The sequence below is a fragment of the Ascaphus truei genome, chromosome 2 (assembly GCF_040206685.1).
Source record: "Ascaphus truei isolate aAscTru1 chromosome 2, aAscTru1.hap1, whole genome shotgun sequence".
NCBI lineage: Eukaryota > Metazoa > Chordata > Amphibia > Anura > Ascaphidae > Ascaphus > Ascaphus truei.
The window spans coordinates 475,279,877-475,302,619 of NC_134484.1; the positions used below are offsets into that span (position 1 = coordinate 475,279,877).

At 61.5% G+C, this 22,743-nt stretch overlaps 1 protein-coding gene across 20 annotated transcripts in view; it reads left to right on the forward strand.

Annotated features, from left to right (window-relative positions):
* LOC142487993 (uncharacterized) overlaps positions 1 to 22,743 on the forward strand; it is a 145,455-nt gene that overhangs the window by 61,705 nt on the left and 61,007 nt on the right. For 12 of the 20 annotated variants that reach the window (XR_012799380.1, XM_075588278.1, XM_075588273.1 and 9 more), the window contains 6 exons: positions 3,141 to 3,248; positions 5,171 to 5,278; positions 11,708 to 11,815; positions 13,731 to 13,838; positions 16,065 to 16,172; positions 18,884 to 18,991. Coding sequence is in view for 19 of the 20 variants with exons in the window: in XM_075588278.1 (XP_075444393.1) it covers positions 3,141 to 3,248; positions 5,171 to 5,278; positions 11,708 to 11,815; positions 13,731 to 13,838; positions 16,065 to 16,172; positions 18,884 to 18,991 (648 nt within the window). In the remaining variant the exon portion in view is untranslated. The remainder of the gene's footprint in view (positions 1 to 3,140; positions 3,249 to 5,170; positions 5,279 to 11,707; positions 11,816 to 13,730; positions 13,839 to 16,064; positions 16,173 to 18,883; positions 18,992 to 22,743) is intronic. The other 8 variants (XM_075588264.1, XM_075588272.1, XM_075588261.1 and 5 more) reach the window with 6 other exon arrangements.

The window sequence follows — 22,743 nt, forward strand, 5'->3', positions numbered from 1 at the left end:
AGCAGCTCCCAGGCAGGTCAGTGACACTGGGACAGGCAGTACGTAGGCATGAGCAGCTCCCAGGCAGGTGCCTGACACTGGGACAGGCAGTACGTAGGCATGAGCAGCTCCCAGGCAGGTCAGTGACACTGGAGCAGGCAGTACGTAGGCATGAGCAGCTCCCAGGCAGGTCAGTGACACTGGGGCAGGCAGTACGTAGGCATCAGCAGCTCCCAGGCAGGTCAGTGACACAGGGGCAGGCAGTACGTAGGCATGAGCAGCTCCCAGGCAGGTCAGTGACACTGGGACAGGCAGTACGTAGGCATGAGCAGCTCCCAGGCAGGTCAGTGACACTGGGGCAGGCAGTACGTAGGCATGAGCAGCTCCCAGGCAGGTCAGTGACACTGGGACAGGCAGTACGTAGGCATGAGCAGCTCCCAGGCAGGTCAGTGACACTGGGGCAGGCAGTACGTAGGCATGAGCAGCTCCCAGGCAGGTCAGTGACACTGGGGCAGGCAGTACGTAGGCATGAGCAGCTCCCAGGCAGGTCAGTGACACTGGGGCAGGCAGTACGTAGGCATGAGCAGCTCCCAGGCAGGTCAGTGACACTGGGACAGGCAGTACGTAGGCATGAGCAGCTCCCAGGCAGGTCAGTGACACTGGGGCAGGCAGTACGTAGGCATGAGCAGCTCCCAGGCAGGTCAGTGACACTGGGGCAGGCAGTACGTAGGCACGAGCAGCTCCCAGGCAGGTCAGTGACACTGGGACAGGCAGTACGTAGGCATGAGCAGCTCCCAGGCAGGTCAGTGACACTGGGGCAGGCAGTACGTAGGCACGAGCAGCTCCCAGGCAGGTCAGTGACACTGGGACTGGCAGTACGTAGGCATGAGCATCTCCCAGGCAGGTCAGTGTCACTGGGGCAGGCAGTACGTAGGCATGAGCAGCTCCCCAGGCAGTTCAGTGACACTGGGGCAGGCAGTATGTAGGCATGAGCAGCTCCCAGGCAGGTCAGTGACACTGGGGCAGGCAGTACGTAGGCATGAGCAGCTCCCAGGCAGGTCAGTGACACTGGGACAGGCAGTATGTAGGCATGAGCAGCTCCCAGGCAGGTCAGTGACACTGGGGCAGGCAGTATGTAGGCATGAGCAGCTCCCAGGCAGGTCAGTGACACTGGGACAGGCAGTACGTAGGCATGAGCAGCTCCCAGGCAGGTCAGTGACACTGGGACAGGCAGTACGTAGGCATGAGCAGCTCCCAGGCAGGTCAGTGACACTGGGACAGGCAGTACGTAGGCATGAGCAGCTCCCAGGCAGGTCAGTGACACTGGGACAGGCAGTACGTAGGCATGAGCAGCTCCCAGGCAGGTCAGTGACACTGGGGCAGGCAGTACGTAGGCATGAGCAGCTCCCAGGCAGGTCAGTGACACTGGGGCAGGCAGTACGTAGGCATGAGCAGCTCCCAGGCAGGTCAGTGACATTGGGACAGGCAGTACGTAGGCATGAGCAGCTCCCAGGCAGGTCAGTGACACTGGGGCAGGCAGTACGTAGGCATGAGCAGCTCCCAGGCAGGTCAGTGACACTGGGACAGGCAGTACGTAGGTATGAGCAGCTCCCAGGCAGGTCAGTGACATTGGGACAGGCAGTACGTAGGCATGAGCAGCTCCCAGGCAGGTCAGTGACACTGGGGCAGGCAGTACGTAGGCACGAGCAGCTCCCAGGCAGGTCAGTGACACTGGGACAGGCAGGCAGTACGTAGGTATGAGCTGCTCCCAGGCAGGTCAGTGATACTGGGGCAGGCAGTACGTAGGCATGAGCAGCTCCCAGGCAGGTCAGTGACACTGGGGCAGGCAGTACGTAGGCATGAGCATCTCCCAGGCAGGTCAGTGACACTGGGGCAGGCAGTACATAGGCATGAGCATCTCCCAGGCAGGTCAGTGACACTGGGGCAGGCAGGACGTAGGTATGAGCAGCTCCCAGGCAGGTCAGTGACACTGGGGCAGGCAGTACGTAGGTATGAGCAGCTCCCAGGCAGGTCAGTGACACTGGGGCAGGCAGTACGTAAGCATGAGCAGCTCCCAGGCAGGTCAGTGACACTGGGGCAGGCAGTACGTAGGCATGAGCAGCTGTGTCTGCTGCTGGAAACGCACAAGATTCTGGAATTCCCTACCACACCCCGTCTCTCTCTTCCCCGCGTGACTCGCTCTCTCTTCCCCGCCTGACTCGCTCTCTCTTCCCCGCGTGACTCGCTCTCTCTTCCCCGCCTGACTCGCTCTCTTCCCCGCCTGACTCGCTCTCTCTTCCCCGCCTGACTCGCTCTCTCTTCCCCGCCTGACTCGCTCTCTCTTCCCCGCCTGACTCGCTCTGTCTTCCCCGCCTGACTCGCTCTCTCTTCCCCGCCTGACTCGCTCTCTCTTCCCCGCATTCTCGCTCTCTCTCTTCCCGGCCTAACTCTCTCTCTTCCCCGCCTGACTCTCTCTCTTCCCCGCCTGACTATCTCTCTTCCCCGCCTGACTCGCTCTCTTCCCCGCCTGACTGGCTCTCTTCCCGCGCCTGACTCGCTCTCTTCCCCGCCTGACTCGCTCTCTTCCTCGCCTGACTCGCTCTCTTCTCCGCCTGACTCGCTCTCTTCCCCGCCTGACTCGCTCTCTTCCCCGCCTGACTCGCTTTCTTCCCCGCCTGACTCGCTCTCTTCCCCGCCTGACTCGCTCTCTTCCCCGCCTGACTCGCTCTCTTCCCCGCCTGACTCGCTCTCTTCCCCGCCTGACTCGCTCTCTTCCCCGCCTGACTCGCTCTCTCTTCCCCGCCTGACTCGCTCTCTCTCTTCCCCGCCTGACTCGCTCTCTCTCTTCCCCGCCTGACTCGCTCTCTCTTCCCAGCCAGACTCGCTCTCTTCCCCGCCTGACTCGCTCTCTTCCTGGCCTGACTCGCTCTCTCTCTTCCCCGCCTGACTCGCGCTCTCTCTTCCCCGCCTGACTCGCGCTCTCTCTTCCCTGCCTAACTCGCTCTCACTCTTCCCCGCCTGACTCTTCACCCCCCACCCCCTCCCCCCCTGTGCCAGAGCCTCTGCCCTCTCACTCTTCCCTCCTGCCAGCATCCCCCCCAGCCCCCCACTGCCGTCCTCTCCCCTGATTCGTACTAATGATCACTTGTCGCGTTTCACAGGCTCCAAAAACTTGGAACTTAATGTTAAGGTCAAAGAAGAGGAGGATTCAGACCGTGACGCTGCGCCTGGCGCCCAGAGCGGGGACGGAGAGAGCAGCTCCCAGGCAGGTCAGTGACACTGGGGCAGGCAGTACGTAGGCATCAGCAGCTCCCAGGCAGGTCAGTGACACTGGGGCAGGCAGTACGTAGGCATGAGCAGCTCCCAGGCAGGTCAGTGACACTGGGGCAGGCAGTACGTAGGCATGAGCAGCTCCCAGGCAGGTCAGTGACACTGGGACAGGCAGTACGTAGGCATGAGCAGCTCCCAGGCAGGTCAGTGACACTGGGGCAGGCAGTACGTAGGCATGAGCAGCTCCCAGGCAGGTCAGTGACACTGGAGCAGGCAGTACGTAGGCATGAGCAGCTCCCAGGCAGGTCAGTGACACTGGGACAGGCAGTACGTAGGCATGAGCAGCTCCCAGGCAGGTCAGTGACACTGGGGCAGGCAGTACGTAGGTATGAGCAGCTCCCAGGCAGGTCAGTGACACTGGGACAGGCAGTACGTAGGTATGAGCAGCTCCCAGGCAGGTCAGTGACACTGGGACAGGCAGTACGTAGGCATGAGCAGCTCCCAGGCAGGTCAGTGACACTGGGACAGGCAGTACGTAGGCATGAGCTGCTCTCAGGCAGGTCAGTGACACTGGGACAGGCAGTACGTAGGCATGAGCAGCTCCCAGGCAGGTCAGTGACACTGGGGCAGGCAGTACGTAGGTATGAGCAGCTCCCAGGCAGGTCAGTGACACGGGGACAGGCAGTACGTAGGCATGAGCAGCTCTCAGGCAGGTCAGTGACACTGGGGCAGGCAGTACGTAGGCATGAGCAGCTCTCAGGCAGGTCAGTGACACTGGGGCAGGCAGTACGTAGGCATGAGCAGCTCCCAGGCAGGTCAGTGACACTGGGACAGGCAGTACGTAGGCATGAGCAGCTCTCAGGCAGGTCAGTGACACTGGGGCAGGCAGTACGTAGGCATGAGCAGCTCTCAGGCAAGTCAGTGACACTGGGACAGGCAGTACGTAGGCATGAGCAGCTCCCAAGCAGGTCAGTGACACTGGGACAGGCAGTACGTAGGCATGAGCAGCTCTCAGGCAGGTCAGTGACACTGGGGCAGGCAGTACGTAGGCATGAGCAGCTCCCAGGCAGGTCAGTGACACTGGGGCAGGCAGTACGTAGGCATGAGCAGCTCCCAGACAGGTCAGTGACACTGGGACAGGCAGTACGTAGGCATGAGCAGCTCCCAGGCAGGTCAGTGACACTGGGGCAGGCAGTACGTAGGCATGAGCAGCTCCCAGGCAGGTCAGTGACACTGGGGCAGGCAGTACGTAAGCATGAGCAGCTCCCAGGCAGGTCAGTGACACTGGGGCAGGCAGTACGTAGGTATGAGCAGCTCCCAGGCAGGTCAGTGACACTGGGACAGGCAGGCAGTACGTAGGCATGAGCAGCTCCCAGGCAGGTCAGTGACACTGGGACAGGCAGTACGTAGGCATGAGCAGCTCCCAGCCAGGTCAGTGACACTGGGGCAGGCAGTACGTAGGTATGAGCAGCTCCCAGGCAGGTCAGTGACACTGGGGCAGGCAGTACGTAAGCATGAGCAGCTCCCAGGCTGGTCAATAATACTGGGGCAGGCAGTACGTAGGCATGAGCAGCTCCCGGGCTGGTCAATAATACTGGGGCAGGCTGTACGTAGGTATGAGCAGCTGTGTCTGCTGCTGGAAACGCACAAGACTCTGGGATTCCCTACCACGCCCCGTCTCTCTTTCCCCGCCTGACTCACTCTTCCCCGCCCGCCTGACTCGCTTTCTCTACCCCGCCTGACTCGTTTTCTCTTCCCGCCGCACTGGCTCTCTCTTCCCCGCCTGACTCTTCACCCCCCCCCCCCCCCCTGTGCCAGAACCTCTGCCCACTCACTCTTCCCTCCTTGCAGCCTCTCCCCCCCCCCCCCGTGCCATCCTCTCCCCTGATTCGTACTAATGATCACTTGTCGCGTTTCACAGGCTCCAAAAACTTGGAACTTAATGTTAAGGTCAAAGAAGAGGAGGATTCAGACCGTGGCGCTGCGCCTGGCGCCCAGAGCGGGGACGGAGAGAGCAGCTCCCAAGCAGGTCAGTGACACTGGGACAGGCAGTACGTAGGCATGAGCAGCTCCCAAGCAGGTCAGTAACACTGGGACAGGCAGTACGTAGGCATGAGCAGCTCCCAGGCAGGTCAGTGACACTGGGGCAGGCAGTACGTAGGCATGAGCAGCTCCCAGACAGGTCAGTAACACTGGGACAGGCAGTACGCGGGCATCAGAAGCTCCCAGGCAGGTCAGTGACACTGGGACAGGCAGTACGTAGACATGAGCATCTCCCAGACAGGTCAGTGACACTGGGACAGGCAGTACGTAGGCATGAGCAGCTCCCAGGCAGGTCAGTGACACTGGGGCAGGCAGTACGTAGGCATCAGCAGCTCCCAGGCAGGTCAGTGACACTGGGGCAGGCAGTACGTAGGCATGAGCAGCTCCCAGACAGGTCAGTGACACTGGGACAGGCAGTACGTAGGCATGAGCAGCTCCCAAGCAGGTCAGTAACACTGGGACAGGCAGTACGCGGGCATCAGAAGCTCCCAGGCAGGTCAGTGACACTGGGACAGGCAGTACGTAGACATGAGCATCTCCCAGACAGGTCAGTGACACTGGGGCAGGCAGTACGTAGGCATGAGCAGCTCCCAGGCAGGTCAGTGACACTGGGGCAGGCAGTACGTAGGCATGAGCAGCTCCCAGGCAGGTCAGTGACACTGGGGCAGGCAGTATGTAGGCATGAGCAGCTCCCAGGCAGGTCAGTGACACTGGGACAGGCAGTACGTAGGCATCAGCAGCTCCCAGGCAGGTCAGTGACACTGGGGCAGGCAGTACGTAGGCATGAGCAGCTCCCAGGCAGGTCAGTGACACTGGGGCAGGCAGTACGTAGGCATGAGCAGCTCCCAGGCAGGTCACTGACACTGGGACAGGCAGTACGTAGGCATGAGCAGCTCCCAGGCAGGTCAGTGTCACTGGGGCAGGCAGTACGTAGGTATGAGCAGCTCCCAGGCAGGTCAGTGACACTGGGGCAGGCAGTACGTAGGTATGAGCAGCTCCCAGGCAGGTCACTGACACTGGGACAGGCAGTACGTAGGCATGAGCAGCTCCCAGGCAGGTCAGTGTCACTGGGGCAGGCAGTACGTAGGCATGAGCAGCTCCCAGGCAGGTCAGTGACACTGGGACAGGCAGTACGTAGGCACGAGCTGCTCCCAGGCAGGTCAGTGACACTGGGGCAGGCAGTACGTAGGCATGAGCAGCTCCCAGGCAGGTCAGTGACACTGGGACAGGCAGTACGTAGGCATGAGCAGCTCCCAGGCAGGTCAGTGACACTGGGACAGGCAGTACGTAGGCATGAGCAGCTCCCAGGCAGGTCAGTGACACTGGGACAGGCAGTACGTAGGCATGAGCAGCTCCCAGGCAGGTCAGTGACACTGGGACAGGCAGTACGTAGGCACGAGCAGCTCCCAGGCAGGTCAGTGACACTGGGACAGGCAGTACGTAGGCATGAGCAGCTCCCAGGCAGGTCAGTGACATTGGGACAGGCAGTACGTAGGCATGAGCAGCTCCCAGGCAGGTCAGTGACACTGGGGCAGGCAGTGCGTAGGCATGAGCAGCTCCCAGGCAGGTCAGTGACACTGGGGCAGGCAGTACGTAGGCATGAGCAGCTCCCAGGCAGGTCAGTGACACTGGGACAGGCAGTACGTAGTTATGAGCAGCTCCCAGGCAGGTCAGTGACACTGGGGCAGGCAGTACGTAGGCATGAGCAGCTCCCAGGCAGGTCAGTGACACTGGGGCAGGCAGTACGTAGGCATGAGCAGCTCCCAGGCAGGTCAGTGACACTGGGGCAGGCAGTACGTAGGCATGAGCAGCTCCCAGGCAGGTCAGTGACACTGGGACAGGCAGGCAGTACGTAGGCATGAGCAGCTCCCAGGCAGGTCAGTGACACTGGGGCAGGCAGTACGTAGGCACGAGCATCTCCCAGGCAGGTCAGTGACACATAGGGGCAGGCAGTACGTAGGCATGAGCAGCTCCCAGGCAGGTCAGTGACACTGGGGCAGGCAGTACGTAGGCATGAGCAGCTCCCAGGCAGGTCAGTGACACTGGGGCAGGCAGTACGTAGGTATGAGCAGCTCCCAGGCAGGTCAGTGACACTGGGGCAGGCAGTACGTAGGCATGAGCAGCTCCCAGGCAGGTCAGTGACACTGGGGCAGGCAGTACGTAGGCATGAACAGCTCCCAGAAAGGTCAGTGACACTGGGGCAGGCAGTACGTAGGCATGAGCAGCTCCCAGGCAGGTCAGTGACACTGGGGCAGGCAGTACGTAGGCATGAGCATCTCCCAGGCAGGTCAGTGTCACTGGGGCAGGCAGTACGTAGGCATGAGCAGCTCCCAGGCAGGTCAGTGACACTGGAGCAGGCAGTACGTAGGCATGAGCAGCTCCCAGGCAGGTCAGTGACACTGGGGCAGGCAGTACGTAGGCATGAGCAGCTCCCAGGCAGGTCAGTGTCACTGGGGCAGGCAGTACGTAGGCATGAGCAGCTCCCAGGCAGGTCACTGACACTGGGACAGGCAGTACGTAGGCATGAGCAGCTCCCAGGCAGGTCAGTGACACTGGGGCAGGCAGTACGTAGGCATGAGCAGCTCCCAGGCAGGTCGCTGACACTGGGACAGGCAGTACTTAGGCATGAGCAGCTCCCAGGCAGGTCAGTGACACTGGGGCAGGCAGTACGTAGATATGAGCAGCTCCCAGGCAGGTCAGTGACACTGGGGCAGGCAGTACGTAGTTATGAGCAGCTCCCAGGCAGGTCAGTGACACTGGGGCAGGCAGTACGTAGGCATGAGCAGCTCCCAGGCAGGTCAGTGACACTGGGGCAGGCAGTACGTAGTTATGAGCAGCTCCCAGGCAGGTCAGTGACACTGGGGCAGGCAGTACGTAGGCATGAGCAGCTCCCAGGCAGGTCAGTGACACTGGGACAGGCAGTACGTAGGCATGAGCAGCTCCCGGGCAGGTCAGTGACACTGGGACAGGCAGTACGTAGGTATGAGCAGCTCCCGGGCAGGTCAGTGACACTGGGACAGGCAGTACGTAGGCATGAGCAGCTCCCAGGCAGGTCAGTGACACTGGGGCAGGCAGTACGTAGGCATGAGCAGCTCCCAGGCAGGTCAGTGACACTGGGGCAGGCAGTACGTAGGTATGAGCAGCTCCCAGGCAGGTCAGTGACACTGGGGCAGGCAGTACGTAGGCATGAGCAGCTCCCAGGCAGGTCAGTGACACTGGGACAGGCAGTACGTAGGCATGAGCAGCTCCCGGGCAGGTCAGTGACACTGGGACAGGCAGTACGTAGGCATGAGCAGCTCCCAGGCAGGTCAGTGACACTGGGACAGGCAGTACGTAGGCATGAGCAGCTCCCAGGCAGGTCAGTGACACTGGGGCAGGCAGTACGTAGTTATGAGCAGCTCCCAGGCAGGTCAGTGACACTGGGACAGGCAGTACGTAGTTATGAGCATCTCCCAGGCAGGTCAGTGACACTGGGGCAGGCAGTACGTAGATATGAGCAGCTCCCGGGCAGGTCAGTGACACTGGGACAGGCAGTACGTAGGCATGAGCAGCTCCCGGGCAGGTCAGTGACACTGGGACAGGCAGTACGTAGGCATGAGCAGCTCCCAGGCAGGTCGCTGACACTGGGACAGGCAGTACGTAGGCATGAGCAGCTCCCAGGCAGGTCAGTGACACTGGGGCAGGCAGTACGTAGATATGAGCAGCTCCCAGGCAGGTCAGTGACACTGGGGCAGGCAGTACGTAGGTATGAGCAGCTCCCAGGCAGGTCAGTGACACTGGGACAGGCAGGACATAGGCATGAGCAGCTCCCAGGCAGGTCAGTGACACTGGGGCAGGCAGTACGTAGGCATGAGCAGCTCCCAGGCAGGTCAGTGACACTGGGACAGGCAGTACATAGGCATGAGCAGCTCCCAGGCAGGTCAGTGACACTGGGGCAGGCAGTACGTAGGCATGAGCAGCTCCCAGGCAGGTCAGTGACACTGGGGCAGGCAGTACGTAGTTATGAGCAGCTCCCAGGCAGGTCAGTGACACGGGGGCAGGCAGTACGTAGGCACGAGCAGCTCCCATGCAGGTCAGTGACACTGGGACAGGCAGGCAGTACGTAGGTATGAGCAGCTCCCAGGCAGGTCAGTGACACTGGGGCAGGCAGTACGTAGGCATGAGCAGCTCCCAGGCAGGTCAGTGACACTGGGACAGGCAGTACGTAGGCATGAGCAGCTCCCGGGCAGGTCAGTGACACTGGGACAGGCAGTACGTAGGCATGAGCAGCTCCCAGGCAGGTCAGTGACACTGGGGCTGGCAGTACGTAGGCATGAGCAGCTCCCAGGCAGGTCAGTGACATTGGGACAGGCAGTACGTAGGCATGAGCAGCTCCCAGGCAGGTCAGTGACACTTGGGCAGGCAGTATGTAGGCATGAGCAGCTCCCAGGCAGGTCAGTGACATTGGGACAGGCAGTACGTAGGCATGAGCAGCTCCCAGGCAGGTCAGTGACACTGGGACAGGCAGTACGTAGGCATGAGCAGCTCCCAGCCAGGTCAGTGACACTGGGGCAGGCAGTACGTAGGTATGAGCAGCTCCCAGGCAGGTCAGTGACACTGGGACAGGCAGTACGTAGGCATGAGCAGCTCCCAGGCAGGTCAGTGACACTGGGGCAGGCAGTACGTAGGCATGAGCAGCTCCCAGGCAGGTCAGTGACACTGGGACAGGCAGTACGTAGGCATGAGCAGCTCCCAGGCAGGTCAGTGACACTGGAGCAGGCAGTACGTAGGCATGAGCAGCTCCCAGGCAGGTCAGTGACACTGGGGCAGGCAGTACGTAGGCATGAGCAGCTCCCAGGCAGGTCAGTGACACTGGGGCAGGCAGTACGTAGGCATGAGCAGCTCCCAGGCATGTCGGTGACACTGGGGCAGGCAGTACGTAGGCATGAGCAGCTCCCAGGCAGGTCAGTGACACTGGGGCAGGCAGTACGTAGGCATGAGCAGCTCCCAGACAGGTCAGTGACACTGGGGCAGGCAGTACGTAGGCACGAGCAGCTCCCAGGCAGGTCAGTGACACTGGGACACGCAGTACGTAGGCATGAGCAGCTCCCAGGCAGGTCAGTGACACTGGGGCAGGCAGTACATAGGCATGAGCAGCTCCCAGGCAGGTCAGTGACACTGGGGCAGGCAGTACGTAGGCATGAGCAGCTCCCAGGCAGGTCAGTGACACTGGGGCAGGCAGTACGTAGGCATGAGCAGCTCCCAGGCAGGTCCGTGACACTGGGGCAGGCAGTAGTAGACATGAGCAGCTCCCAGGCAGGTCAGTGACACTGGGGCAGGCAGTACGTAGGCATGAGCATCTCCCAGGCAGGTCAGTGACACTGGGACAGGCAGTACGTAAGCATGAGCAGCTCCCAGGCAGGTCAGTGACACTGGGGCAGGCAGTACGTAGGCATGAGCAGCTCCCAGGCAGGTCAGTGACACTGGGGCAGGCAGTACGTAAGCATGAGCAGCTCCCAGGCAGGTCAGTGACACTGGGGCAGGCAGTACGTAGGCATGAGCAGCTCCCAGGCAGGTCAGTGACACTGGGGCAGGCAGTACGTAGGCATGAGCAGCTCCCAGGCAGGTCAGTGACACTGGGGCAGGCAGTACGTAGGTATGAGCAGCTGTGTCTGCTGCTGGAAACGCACAAGATTCTGGAATTCCCTACCACACCCCGTCTCTCTCTTCCCCGTGTGACTCGCTCTCTCTTCCCCGCCTGACTCGCTCTCTCTTCCCCGCGTGACTCGCTCTCTCTTCCCCGCCTGACTCGCTCTCTTCCCCGCCTGACTCGCTCTCTCTTCCCCGCCTGACTCGCTCTCTCTTCCCCGCCTGACTCGCTCTCTCTTCCCCGCCTGACTCGCTCTCTCTTCCCCGCCTGACTCTCTCTCTTCCCCGCCTGACTCTCTCTCTTCCCCGCCTGACTCTCTCTCTTCCCCGCCTGACTCTCTCTCTTCCCCGCCTGACTCGCTCTCTTCCCCGCCTGACTCGCTCTCTTCCCCGCCTGACTCGCTCGCTCTCTTCCCCGCCTGACTCGCTCTCTCTCTTCCCCGCCTGACTCGCTCTCTCTCTTCCCCGCCTGACTCGCTCTCTCTCTTCCCCGCCTGACTCGCTCTCTCTCTTCCCCGCCTGACTCGCTCTCTCTCTTCCCCGCCTGACTCGCTCTCTCTCTTCCCCGCCTGACTCGCTCTCTCTCTTCCCGGCCTGACTCGCTCTCTCTCTTCCCTGCCTAACTCGCTATCACTCTTCCCCGCCTGACTCTTCACCCCCCACCCCCTCCCCCCCTGTGCCAGAGCCTCTGCCCTCTCACTCTTCCCTCCTGCCAGCATCCCCCCCAGCCCCCCACTGCCGTCCTCTCCCCTGATTCGTACTAATGATCACTTGTCGCGTTTCACAGACTCCAAAAACTTGGAACTTAATGTTAAGGTCAAAGAAGAGGAGGATTCAGACCGTGATGCTGCGCCTGGCGCCCAGAGCGGGGACGGAGAGAGCAGCTCCCAGGCAGGTCAGTGACACTGGGGCAGGCAGTACGTAGGCATCAGCAGCTCCCAGGCAGGTCAGTGACACTGGGGCAGGCAGTACGTAGGCATGAGCAGCTCCCAGGCAGGTCAGTGACACTGGGGCAGGCAGTACGTAGGCATGAGCAGCTCCCAGGCAGGTCAGTGACATTGGGACAGGCAGTACGTAGGCATGAGCAGCTCCCAGGCAGGTCAGTGACACTGGGGCAGGCAGTACGTAGGCATGAGCAGCTCCCAGGCAGGTCAGTGACACTGGGACAGGCAGTACGTAGGCATGAGCAGCTCCCAGGCAGGTCAGTGACACTGGGACAGGCAGTACGTAGGCATGAGCAGCTCCCAGGCAGGTCAGTGACATTGGGACAGGCAGTACGTAGGCATGAGCAGCTCCCAGGCAGGTCAGTGACACTGGGGCAGGCAGTACGTAGGCACGAGCAGCTCCCAGGCAGGTCAGTGACACTGGGACAGGCAGTACGTAGGCATGAGCAGCTCCCAGGCAGGTCAGTGATACTGGGGCAGGCAGTACGTAGGCATGAGCAGCTCCCAGGCAGGTCAGTGACACTGGGGCAGGCAGTACGTAGGCATGAGCATCTCCCAGGCAGGTCAGTGACACTGGGGCAGGCAGTACATAGGCATGAGCATCTCCCAGGCAGGTCAGTGACACTGGGGCAGGCAGGACGTAGTCATGAACAGCTCCCAGGCTGGTCAATAATACTGGGGCAAGCAGTACGTAGGCATGAGCAGCTCCCAGGCAGGTCAGTGACACTGGGGCAGGCAGTACGTAGGCATGAGCAGCTCCCAGGCAGGTCAGTGACACTGGGGCAGGCAGTACGTAGGCATGAGCAGCTCCCAGGCAGGTCAGTGACACTGGGGCAGGCAGTACGTAAGCATGAGCAGCTCCCGGGCTGGTCAATAATACTGGGGCAGGCTGTACGTAGGTATGAGCAGCTGTGTCTGCTGCTGGAAACGCACAAGATTCTGGAATTCCCTACCACACCCCGTCTCTCTCTTCCCCGCGTGACTCGCTCTCTCTTCCCCGCGTGACTCGCTCTCTCTTCCCCGCCTGACTCGCTCTCTTCCCCGCCTGACTCGCTCTCTCTTCCCCGCCTGACTCGCTCTCTCTTCCCCGCCTGACTCGCTCTCTCTTCCCCGCCTGACTCGCTCTGTCTTCCCCGCCTGACTCGCTCTCTCTTCCCCGCCTGACTCGCTCTCTCTTCCCCGCATTCTCGCTCTCTCTCTTCCCGGCCTAACTCTCTCTCTTCCCCGCCTGACTCTCTCTCTTCCCCGCCTGACTCGCTCTCTTCCCCGCCTGACTGGCTCTCTTCCCGCGCCTGACTCGCTCTCTTCCCCGCCTGACTCGCTCTCTTCCCCGCCTGACTCGCTCTCTTCCCCGCCTGACTCGCTCTCTTCCCCGCCTGACTCGCTCTCTTCCCCGCCTGACTCGCTCTCTTCCCCGCCTGACTCGCTCTCTTCCCCGCCTGACTCGCTCTCTTCCCCGCCTGACTCGCTCTCTCTTCCCCGCCTGACTCGCTCTCTCTCTTCCCCGCCTGACTCGCTCTCTCTCTTCCCCGCCTGACTCGCTCTCTCTTCCCAGCCAGACTCGCTCTCTTCCCCGCCTGACTCGCTCTCTTCCTGGCCTGACTCGCTCTCTCTCTTCCCCGCCTGACTCGCGCTCTCTCTTCCCCGCCTGACTCGCGCTCTCTCTTCCCCGCCTGACTCGCGCTCTCTCTTCCCTGCCTAACTCGCTCTCACTCTTCCCCGCCTGACTCTTCACCCCCCACCCCCTCCCCCCCTGTGCCAGAGCCTCTGCCCTCTCACTCTTCCCTCCTGCCAGCATCCCCCCCAGCCCCCCACTGCCGTCCTCTCCCCTGATTCGTACTAATGATCACTTGTCGCGTTTCACAGACTCCAAAAACTTGGAACTTAATGTTAAGGTCAAAGAAGAGGAGGATTCAGACCGTGACGCTGCGCCTGGCGCCCAGAGCGGGGACGGAGAGAGCAGCTCCCAGGCAGGTCAGTGACACTGGGACAGGCAGTACGTAGGCACGAGCATCTCCCAGGCAGGTCAGTGACACATAGGGGCAGGCAGTACGTAGGCATGAGCAGCTCCCAGGCAGGTCAGTGACACTGGGACAGGCAGTACGTAGGCATGAGCAGCTCCCAGGCAGGTCACTGACACTGGGACAGGCAGGCAGTACGTAGGTATGAGCAGCTCCCAGGCAGGTCAGTGACACTGGGGCAGGCAGTACGTAGGCATGAGCAGCTCCCAGGCAGGTCAGTGACACTGGGGCAGGCAGTACGTAGGCATGAGCAGCTCCCAGGCAGGTCACTGACACTGGGGCAGGCAGTACGTAGGTATGAGCAGCTCCCAGGCAGGTCAGTGACATTGGGACAGGCAGTACGTAGGCATGAGCAGCTCCCAGGCAGGTCAGTGACACTGGGGCAGGCAGTACGTAGGCATGAGCAGCTCCCAGGCAGGTCAGTGACACTGGGACAGGCAGTACGTAGGCATGAGCAGCTCCCAGGCAGGTCAGTGACATTGGGACAGGCAGTACGTAGGCATGAGCAGCTCCCAGGCAGGTCAGTGACACTGGGGCAGGCAGTACGTAGGCACGAGCAGCTCCCAGGCAGGTCAGTGACACTGGGACAGGCAGGCAGTACGTAGGTATGAGCTGCTCCCAGGCAGGTCAGTGATACTGGGGCAGGCAGTACGTAGGCATGAGCAGCTCCCAGGCAGGTCAGTGACACTGGGGCAGGCAGTACGTAGGCATGAGCATCTCCCAGGCAGGTCAGTGACACTGGGGCAGGCAGTACATAGGCATGAGCAGCTCCCAGGCAGGTCAGTGACACTGGGGCAGGCAGTATGTAGGTATGAGCAGCTCCCAGGCAGGTCAGTGACACTGGGGCAGGCAGGACGTAGTCATGAACAGCTCCCAGGCAGGTCAGTGACACTGGGGCAGGCAGTACGTAGGCATGAGCAGCTCCCAGGCAGGTCAGGGACACTGGGGCAGGCAGTACGTAGGTATGAGCAGCTGTGTCTGCTGCTGGAAACGCACAAGATTCTGGAATTCCCTACCACACCCCGTCTCTCTCTTCCCCGCGTGACTCGCTCTCTCTTCCCCGCCTGACTCGCTCTCTCTTCCCCGCCTGACTCGCTCTCTCTTCCCCGCCTGACTCGCTCTCTCTTCCCCGCCTGACTCTCTCTCTCTTCCCCGCCTGACTCTCTCTCTCTTCCCCGCCTGACTCGCTCTCTCTTCCCCGCCTGACTCGCTCTCTCTTCCCCGCCTGACTCGCTCTCTCTTCCCCGCATACTCGCTCTCTCTCTTCCCCGCCTGACTCTCTCTCTTCCCCGCCTGACTCTCTCTCTTCCCCGCCTGACTCTCTCTCTTCCCCGCCTGACTCTCTCTCTTCCCCGCCTGACTCGCTCTCTTCCCCGCCTGACTCGCTCTCTTCCCCGCCTGACTCGCTCGCTCTCTTCCCCGCCTGACTCGCTCTCTCTCTTCCCCGCCTGACTCGCTCTCTCTCTTCCCCGCCTGACTCGCGCTCTCTTCCCCGCCGGACTCGCTCTCTCTCTTCCCCGCCTGACTCGCTCTCTTCCCCGCCTGACTCGCTCTCTTCCCCGCCTGACTCGCTCGCTCTCTTCCCCGCCTGACTCGCTCTCTCTCTTCCCCGCCTGACTCGCTCTCTCTCTTCCCCGCCTGACTCGCTCTCTCTCTTCCCCGCCTGACTCGCTCTCTCTCTTCCCCGCCTGACTCGCTCTCTCTCTTCCCCGCCTGACTCGCTCTCTCTCTTCCCCGCCTGACTCGCTCTCTCTCTTCCCCGCCTGACTCGCTCTCTCTCTTCCCCGCCTGACTCGTTCTCTCTCTTCCCCGCCTGACTCGCTCTCTCTTCCCAGCCGGACTCGCTCTCACTCTTCCCCGCCTGACTCGCTCTCTCTCTTCCCCGCCTGACTCGCTCTCTCTCTTCCCCGCCTGACTCGCTCTCTCTCTTCCCCGCCTGACTCGCTCTCTCTCTTCCCCGCCTGACTCGCTCTCTCTCTTCCCCGCCTGACTCGCTCTCTCTCTTCCCTGCCTAACTCGCTATCACTCTTCCCCGCCTGACTCTTCACCCCCCACCCCCTCCCCCCCTGTGCCAGAGCCTCTGCCCTCTCACTCTTCCCTCCTGCCAGCATCCCCCCCAGCCCCCCACTGCCGTCCTCTCCCCTGATTCGTACTAATGATCACTTGTCGCGTTTCACAGACTCCAAAAACTTGGAACTTAATGTTAAGGTCAAAGAAGAGGAGGATTCAGACCGTGATGCTGCGCCAGGCGCCCAGAGCGGGGACAGAGAGAGCAGCTCCCAAGCAGGTCAGTAACATTGGGACAGGCAGTACGCGGGCATCAGCAGCTCCCAGGCAGGTCAGTGACACTGGGGCAGGCAGTACGTAGGCATGAGCAGCTCCCAGGCAGGTCAGTGACACTGGGACAGGCAGTACGCGGGCATCAGCAGCTCCCAGGCAGTTCAGTGACACTGGGGCAGGCAGTATGTAGGCATGAGCAGCTCCCAGGCAGGTCAGTGACACTGGGGCAGGCAGTACGTAGGCATGAGCAGCTCCCAGGCAGGTCAGTGACACTGGGGCAGGCAGTACGTAGGCATGAGCAGCTCCCAGGCAGGTCAGTGACATTGGGACAGGCAGTACGTAGGCATGAGCAGCTCCCAGGCAGGTCAGTGACACTGGGGCAGGCAGTACGTAGGCATGAGCAGCTCCCAGGCAGGTTAGTGACACTGGGGCAGGCAGTACGTAGGCATGAGCAGCTCCCAGGCAGGTCAGTGACATTGGGACAGGCAGTACGTAGGCACGAGCAGCTCTCAGGCAGGTCAGTGACACTGGGGCAGGCAGTACGTAGGCATGAGCAGCTCCCAGGCAGGTCAGTGACACTGGGGCAGGCAGTACGTAGGCATGAGCAGCTCCCAGGCAGGTCAGTGACACTGGGACAGGCAGTACGTAGGCATGAGCAGCTCCCAGGCAGGTCAGTGACACTGGGGCAGGCAGTACGTAGGCATGAGCAGCTCCCAGGCAGGTCAGTGACACTGGGACAGGCAGTACGTAGGCATGAGCAGCTCCCAGGCAGGTCAGTGACACTGGGGCAGGCAGTACGTAGGCATGAGCAGCTCCCAGGCAGGTCAGTGACATTGGGACAGGCAGTACGTAGGCATGAGCAGCTCCCAGGCAGGTCAGTGACACTGGGGCAGGCAGTACGTAGGCATGAGCAGCTCCCAGGCAGGTCAGTGACACTGGGACAGGCAGTACGTAGGCATGAGCAGCTCCCAGGCAGGTCAGTGACATTGGGACAGGCAGTACGTAGGCATGAGCAGCTCCCAGGCAGGTCAGTGACACTGGGGCAGGCAGTACGTAGGCACGAGCAGCTCCCAGGCAGGTCAGTGACACTGGGACAGGCAGTACGTAGGCATGAGCAGCTCCCAGGCAGGTCAGTGATACTGGGGCAGGCAGTACGTAGGCATGAGCAGCTCCCAGGCAGGTCAGTGACACTGGGGCAGGCAGTACGTAGGCATGAGCATCTCCCAGGCAGGTCAGTGACACTGGGGCAGGCAGTACGTAGGCATGAGCAGCTCCCAGGCAGGTCAGTGACACTGGAGCAGGCAGTACGTAGGCATGAGCATCTCCCAGGCAGGTCAGTGACACTGGGGCAGGCAGGACGTAGTCATGAACAGCTCCCAGGCTGGTCAATAATACTGGGGCAAGCAGTACGTAGGCATGAGCAGCTCCCAGGCAGGTCAGTGACACTGGGGCAGGCAGTACGTAAGCATGAGCAGCTCCCGGGCTGGTCAATAATACTGGGGCAGGCAGTACGTAGGCATGAGCAGCTCCCAGGCAGGTCAGTGACACTGGGGCAGGCAGTACGTAGGTATGAGCAGCTGTGTCTGCTGCTGGAAACGCACAAGATTCTGGAATTCCCTACCACACCCCGTCTCTCTCTTCCCCGCGTGACTCGCTCTCTCTTCCCCGCGTGACTCGCTCTCTTCCCCGCCTGACTCGCTCTCTTCCCCGCCTGACTCGCTCTCTTCCCCGCCTGACTCGCTCTCTTCCCCGCGTGACTCGCTCTCTCTTCCCCGCGTGACTCGCTCTCTCTTCCCCGCCTGATTCACTCTCTTCCCCGCCTGACTCGCTCTCTCTTCCCCGCCTGACTCGCTCTCTCTTCCCCGCCTGACTCGCTCTCTCTTCCCCGCCTGACTCGCTCTCTCTTCCCCGCCTGACTCGCTCTCTTCCCCGCCTGACTCGCTCTCTTCCCCGCCTGACTCGCTCTCTTCCCCGCGTGACTCGCTCTCTCTTCCCCGCGTGACTCGCTCTCTCTTCCCCGCCTGATTCGCTCTCTTCCCCGCCTGACTCGCTCTCTCTTCCCCGCCTGACTCGCTCTCTCTTCCCCGCATTCTCGCTCTCTCTCTTCCCGGCCTGACTCGCTCTCTTCCCCGCCTGACTCTCTCTCTTCCCCGCCTGACTCTCTCTCTTCCCCGCCTGACTATCTCTCTTCCCGCGCCTGACTCGCTCTCTTCCCCGCCTGACTGGCTCTCTTCCCGCGCCTGACTCGCTCTCTTCCCCGCCTGACTCGCTCTCTTCCCCGCCTGACTCGCTCTCTCTTCCCCGCCTGACTCGCTCTCTCTTCCCCGCCTGACTCGCTCTCTTCCCCGCCTGACTCGCTCTCTTCCCCGCCTGACTCGCTCTCTTCCCCGCCTGACTCGCTCTCTTCCCCGCCTGACTCGCTCTCTTCCCCGCCTGACTCGCTCTCTTCCCCGCCTGACTCGCTCTCTTCCCCGCCTGACTCGCGCTCTCTCTTCCCCGCCTGACTCGCGCTCTCTCTTCCCCGCCTGACTCGCGCTCTCTCTTCCCTGCCTAACTCGCTCTCACTCTTCCCCGCCTGACTCTTCACCCCCCACCCCCTCCCCCCCTGTGCCAGAGCCTCTGCCCTCTCACTCTTCCCTCCTGCCAGCATCCCCCCCAGCCCCCCACTGCCGTCCTCTCCCCTGATTCGTACTAATGATCACTTGTCGCGTTTCACAGGCTCCAAAAACTTGGAACTTAATGTTAAGGTCAAAGAAGAGGAGGATTCAGACCGTGGCGCTGCGCCTGGCGCCCAGAGCGGGGACGGAGAGAGCAGCTCCCAGGCAGGTCAGTGACACTGGGGCAGGCAGTACGTAGGCATGAGCATCTCCCAGGCAGGTCAGTGACACATAGGGGCAGGCAGTACGTAGGCATGAGCAGCTCCCAGGCAGGTCAGTGACACTGGGGCAGGCAGTACGTAGGTATGAGCAGCTCCCAGGCAGGTTAGTGACACTGGGGCAGGCAGTACGTAGGCATGAGCAGCTCCCAGGCAGGTCACTGACACTGGGACAGGCAGGCAGTACGTAGGTATGAGCAGCTCCCAGGCAGGTCAGTGACACTGGGGCAGGCAGTACGTAGGCATGAGCAGCTCCCAGGCAGGTCAGTGACACTGGGGCACGCAGTACGTAGTTATGAGCAGCTCCCAGGCAGGTCAGTGACACTGGGGCAGGCAGTACGTAGGCATGAGCAGCTCCCAGGCAGGTCAGTGACACTGGGGCAGGCAGTACGTAGTTATGAGCAGCTCCCAGGCAGGTCAGTGACACTGGGGCAGGCAGTACGTAGGCATGAGCAGCTCCCAGGCAGGTCAGTGACACTGGGGCAGGCAGTACGTAGGCATGAGCAGCTCCCAGGCAGGTCACTGACACTGGGACAGGCAGGCAGTACGTAGGTATGAGCAGCTCCCAGGCAGGTCAGTGACACTGGGGCAGGCAGTACGTAGGCATGAGCAGCTCCCAGGCAGGTCAGTGACACTGGGGCAGGCAGTACGTAGGCATGAGCAGCTCCCAGGCAGGTCGCTGACACTGGGACAGGCAGTACGTAGGCATGAGCAGCTCCCAGGCAGGTCAGTGACACTGGGGCAGGCAGTACGTAGGCATGAGCAGCTCCCAGGCAGGTCAGTGACACTGGGACAGGCAGTATGTAGGCATGAGCAGCTCCCAGGCAGGTCAGTGACACTGGGGCAGGCAGTACGTAGGCATGAGCAGCTCCCAGGCAGGTCAGTGACACTGGGGCAGGCAGTACGTAGATATGAGCAGCTCCCAGGCAGGTCAGTGACACTGGGACAGGCAGTACGTAGTTATGAGCAGCTCCCAGGCAGGTCAGTGACACTGGGGCAGGCAGTACGTAGGCATGAGCAGCTCCAAAGCAGGTCAGTGACACTGGGACAGGCAGTACGTAGGCATGAGCAGCTCCCAGGCAGGTCAGTGACACTGGGGCAGGCAGTACGTAGGCATGAGCAGCTCCCAGGCAGGTCAGTGACACTGGGACAGGCAGTACATAGGCATGAGCAGCTCCCAGGCAGGTCAGTGACACTGGGGCAGGCAGTACATAGGCATGAGCAGCTCCCAGGCAGGTCAGTGATACTGGGGCAGGCAGTACGTAGGCATGAGCAGCTCCCAGGCAGGTCAGTGACACTGGGGCAGGCAGTACGTAGGCATGAGCAGCTCCCAGGCAGGTCAGTGACACTGGGACAGGCAGTACGTAGTTATGAGCATCTCCCAGACAGGTCAGTGACACTGGGACAGGCAGTACGTAGGCATGAGCAGCTCCCAGGCAGGTCAGTGACACTGGGACAGGCAGTACGTAGGCATGAGCAGCTCCCAGGCAGGTCAGTGACACGGGGACAGGCAGTACGTAGGCATGAGCAGCTCCCAGCCAGGTCAGTGACACTGGGGCAGGCAGTACGTAGTTATGAGCAGCTCCCAGGCAGGTCAGTGACACTGGGGCAGGCAGTACGTAGGCATGAGCAGCTCTCAGGCAGGTCAGTGACACTGGGGCAGGCAGTACGTAGGCATGAGCAGCTCCCAGGCAGGTCAGTGACACTGGGGCAGGCAGTACGTAGGCATGAGCTGCTCCCAGGCAGGTCAGTGACACTGGGGCAGGCAGTACGTAGGCATGAGCAGCTCCCAAGCAGGTCAGTGACACTGGGACAGGCAGTACGTAGGCATGAGCAGCTCCCAAGCAGGTCAGTGACACTGGGACAGGCAGTACGTAGGCATGAGCAGCTCCCGGGCAGGTCAGTGACACTGGGACAGGCAGTACGTAGGCATGAGCAGCTCCCAGGCAGGTCAGTGACACTGGGACAGGCAGTACGTAGGCATGAGCAGCTCCCAGGCAGGTCAGTGACACTGGGACAGGCAGTACGTAGGCATGAGCAGCTCCCAGGCAGGTCAGTGACACTGGGGCAGGCAGTACGTAGGCATGAGCAGCTCCCAGGCAGGTCAGTGACACTGGGGCAGGCAGTACGTAGGCATGAGCAGCTCCCAGGCAGGTCAGTGACACTGGGACAGGCAGTATGTAGGCATGAGCAGCTCCCAGGCAGCTCAGTGACACTGGGACAGGCAGTACGTAGTTATGAGCAGCTCCCAGGCAGGTCAGTGACACTGGGGCAGGCAGTACGTAGGCATGAGCAGCTCCCAAGCAGGTCAGTGACACTGGGGCAGGCAGTACGTAGGCATGAGCAGCTCCCAGGCAGGTCAGTGACACTGGGGCAGGCAGTACGTAGTTATGAGCAGCTCCCAGGCAGGTCAGTGACACTGGGGCAGGCAGTACGTAGGCATGAGCAGCTCCCAAGCAGGTCAGTGACACTGGGACAGGCAGTACGTAGGCATGAGCAGCTCCCGGGCAGGTCAGTGACACTGGGACAGGCAGTACGTAGGCATGAGCAGCTCCCAGGCAGGTCAGTGACACTGGGACAGGCAGTACGTAGGCATGAGCAGCTCCCAGGTAGGTCAGTGACACTGGGGCAGGCAGTACGTAGGTATGAGCAGCTCCCAGGCAGGTCAGTGACACTGGGGCAGGCAGTACGTAGGCATGAGCAGCTCCCAGGCAGGTCAGTGACACTGGGGCAGGCAGTACGTAGGCATGAGCAGCTCCCAGGCAGGTCAGTGACACTGGGGCAGGCAGTACGTAGGCATGAGCAGCTCCCAGACAGGTCAGTGACACTGGGACAGGCAGTATGTAGGCATGAGCAGCTCCCAGGCAGGTCAGTGACACTGGGGCAGGCAGTACGTAGGCATGAGCAGCTCCCAGGCATGTCGGTGACACTGGGGCAGGCAGTACGTAGGCATGAGCAGCTCCCAGGCAGGTAAGTGACACTGGGGCAGGCAGTACGTAGGCACGAGCAGCTCCCAGGCAGGTCAGTGACACTGGGACAGGCAGTACGTAGGCATGAGCAGCTCCCAGGCAGGTCAGTGACACTGGGGCAGGCAGTACGTAGGCATGAGCAGCTCCCAGGCAGGTCAGTGACACTGGGGCAGGCAGTACATAGGCATGAGCAGCTCCCAGGCAGGTCAGTGATACTGGGGCAGGCAGTACGTAGGCATGAGCAGCTCCCAGGCAGGTCAGTGACACTGGGGCAGGCAGTACGTAGGCATGAGCAGCTCCCAGGCAGGTCAGTGATACTGGGACAGGCAGTACGTAGTTATGAGCAGCTCCCAGGCAGGTCAGTGACACTGGGACAGGCAGTACGTAGTTATGAGCAGCTCCCAGGCAGGTCAGTGACACTGGGACAGGCAGTACGTAGGCATGAGCAGCTCCCAGGCAGGTCAGTGACACTGGGGCAGGCAGTACGTAGGCATGAGCAGCTCCCAGGCAGGTCAGTGACACTGGGACAGGCAGTACGTAGGCATGAGCAGCTCCCAGGCAGGTCAGTGACACTGGGACAGGCAGTACGTAGGCATGAGCAGCTCCCAGGTAGGTCAGTGACACTGGGGCAGGCAGTACGTAGGTATGAGCAGCTCCCAGGCAGGTCAGTGACACTGGGGCAGGCAGTACGTAGTTATGAGCAGCTCCCAGGCAGGTCAGTGACACTGGGACAG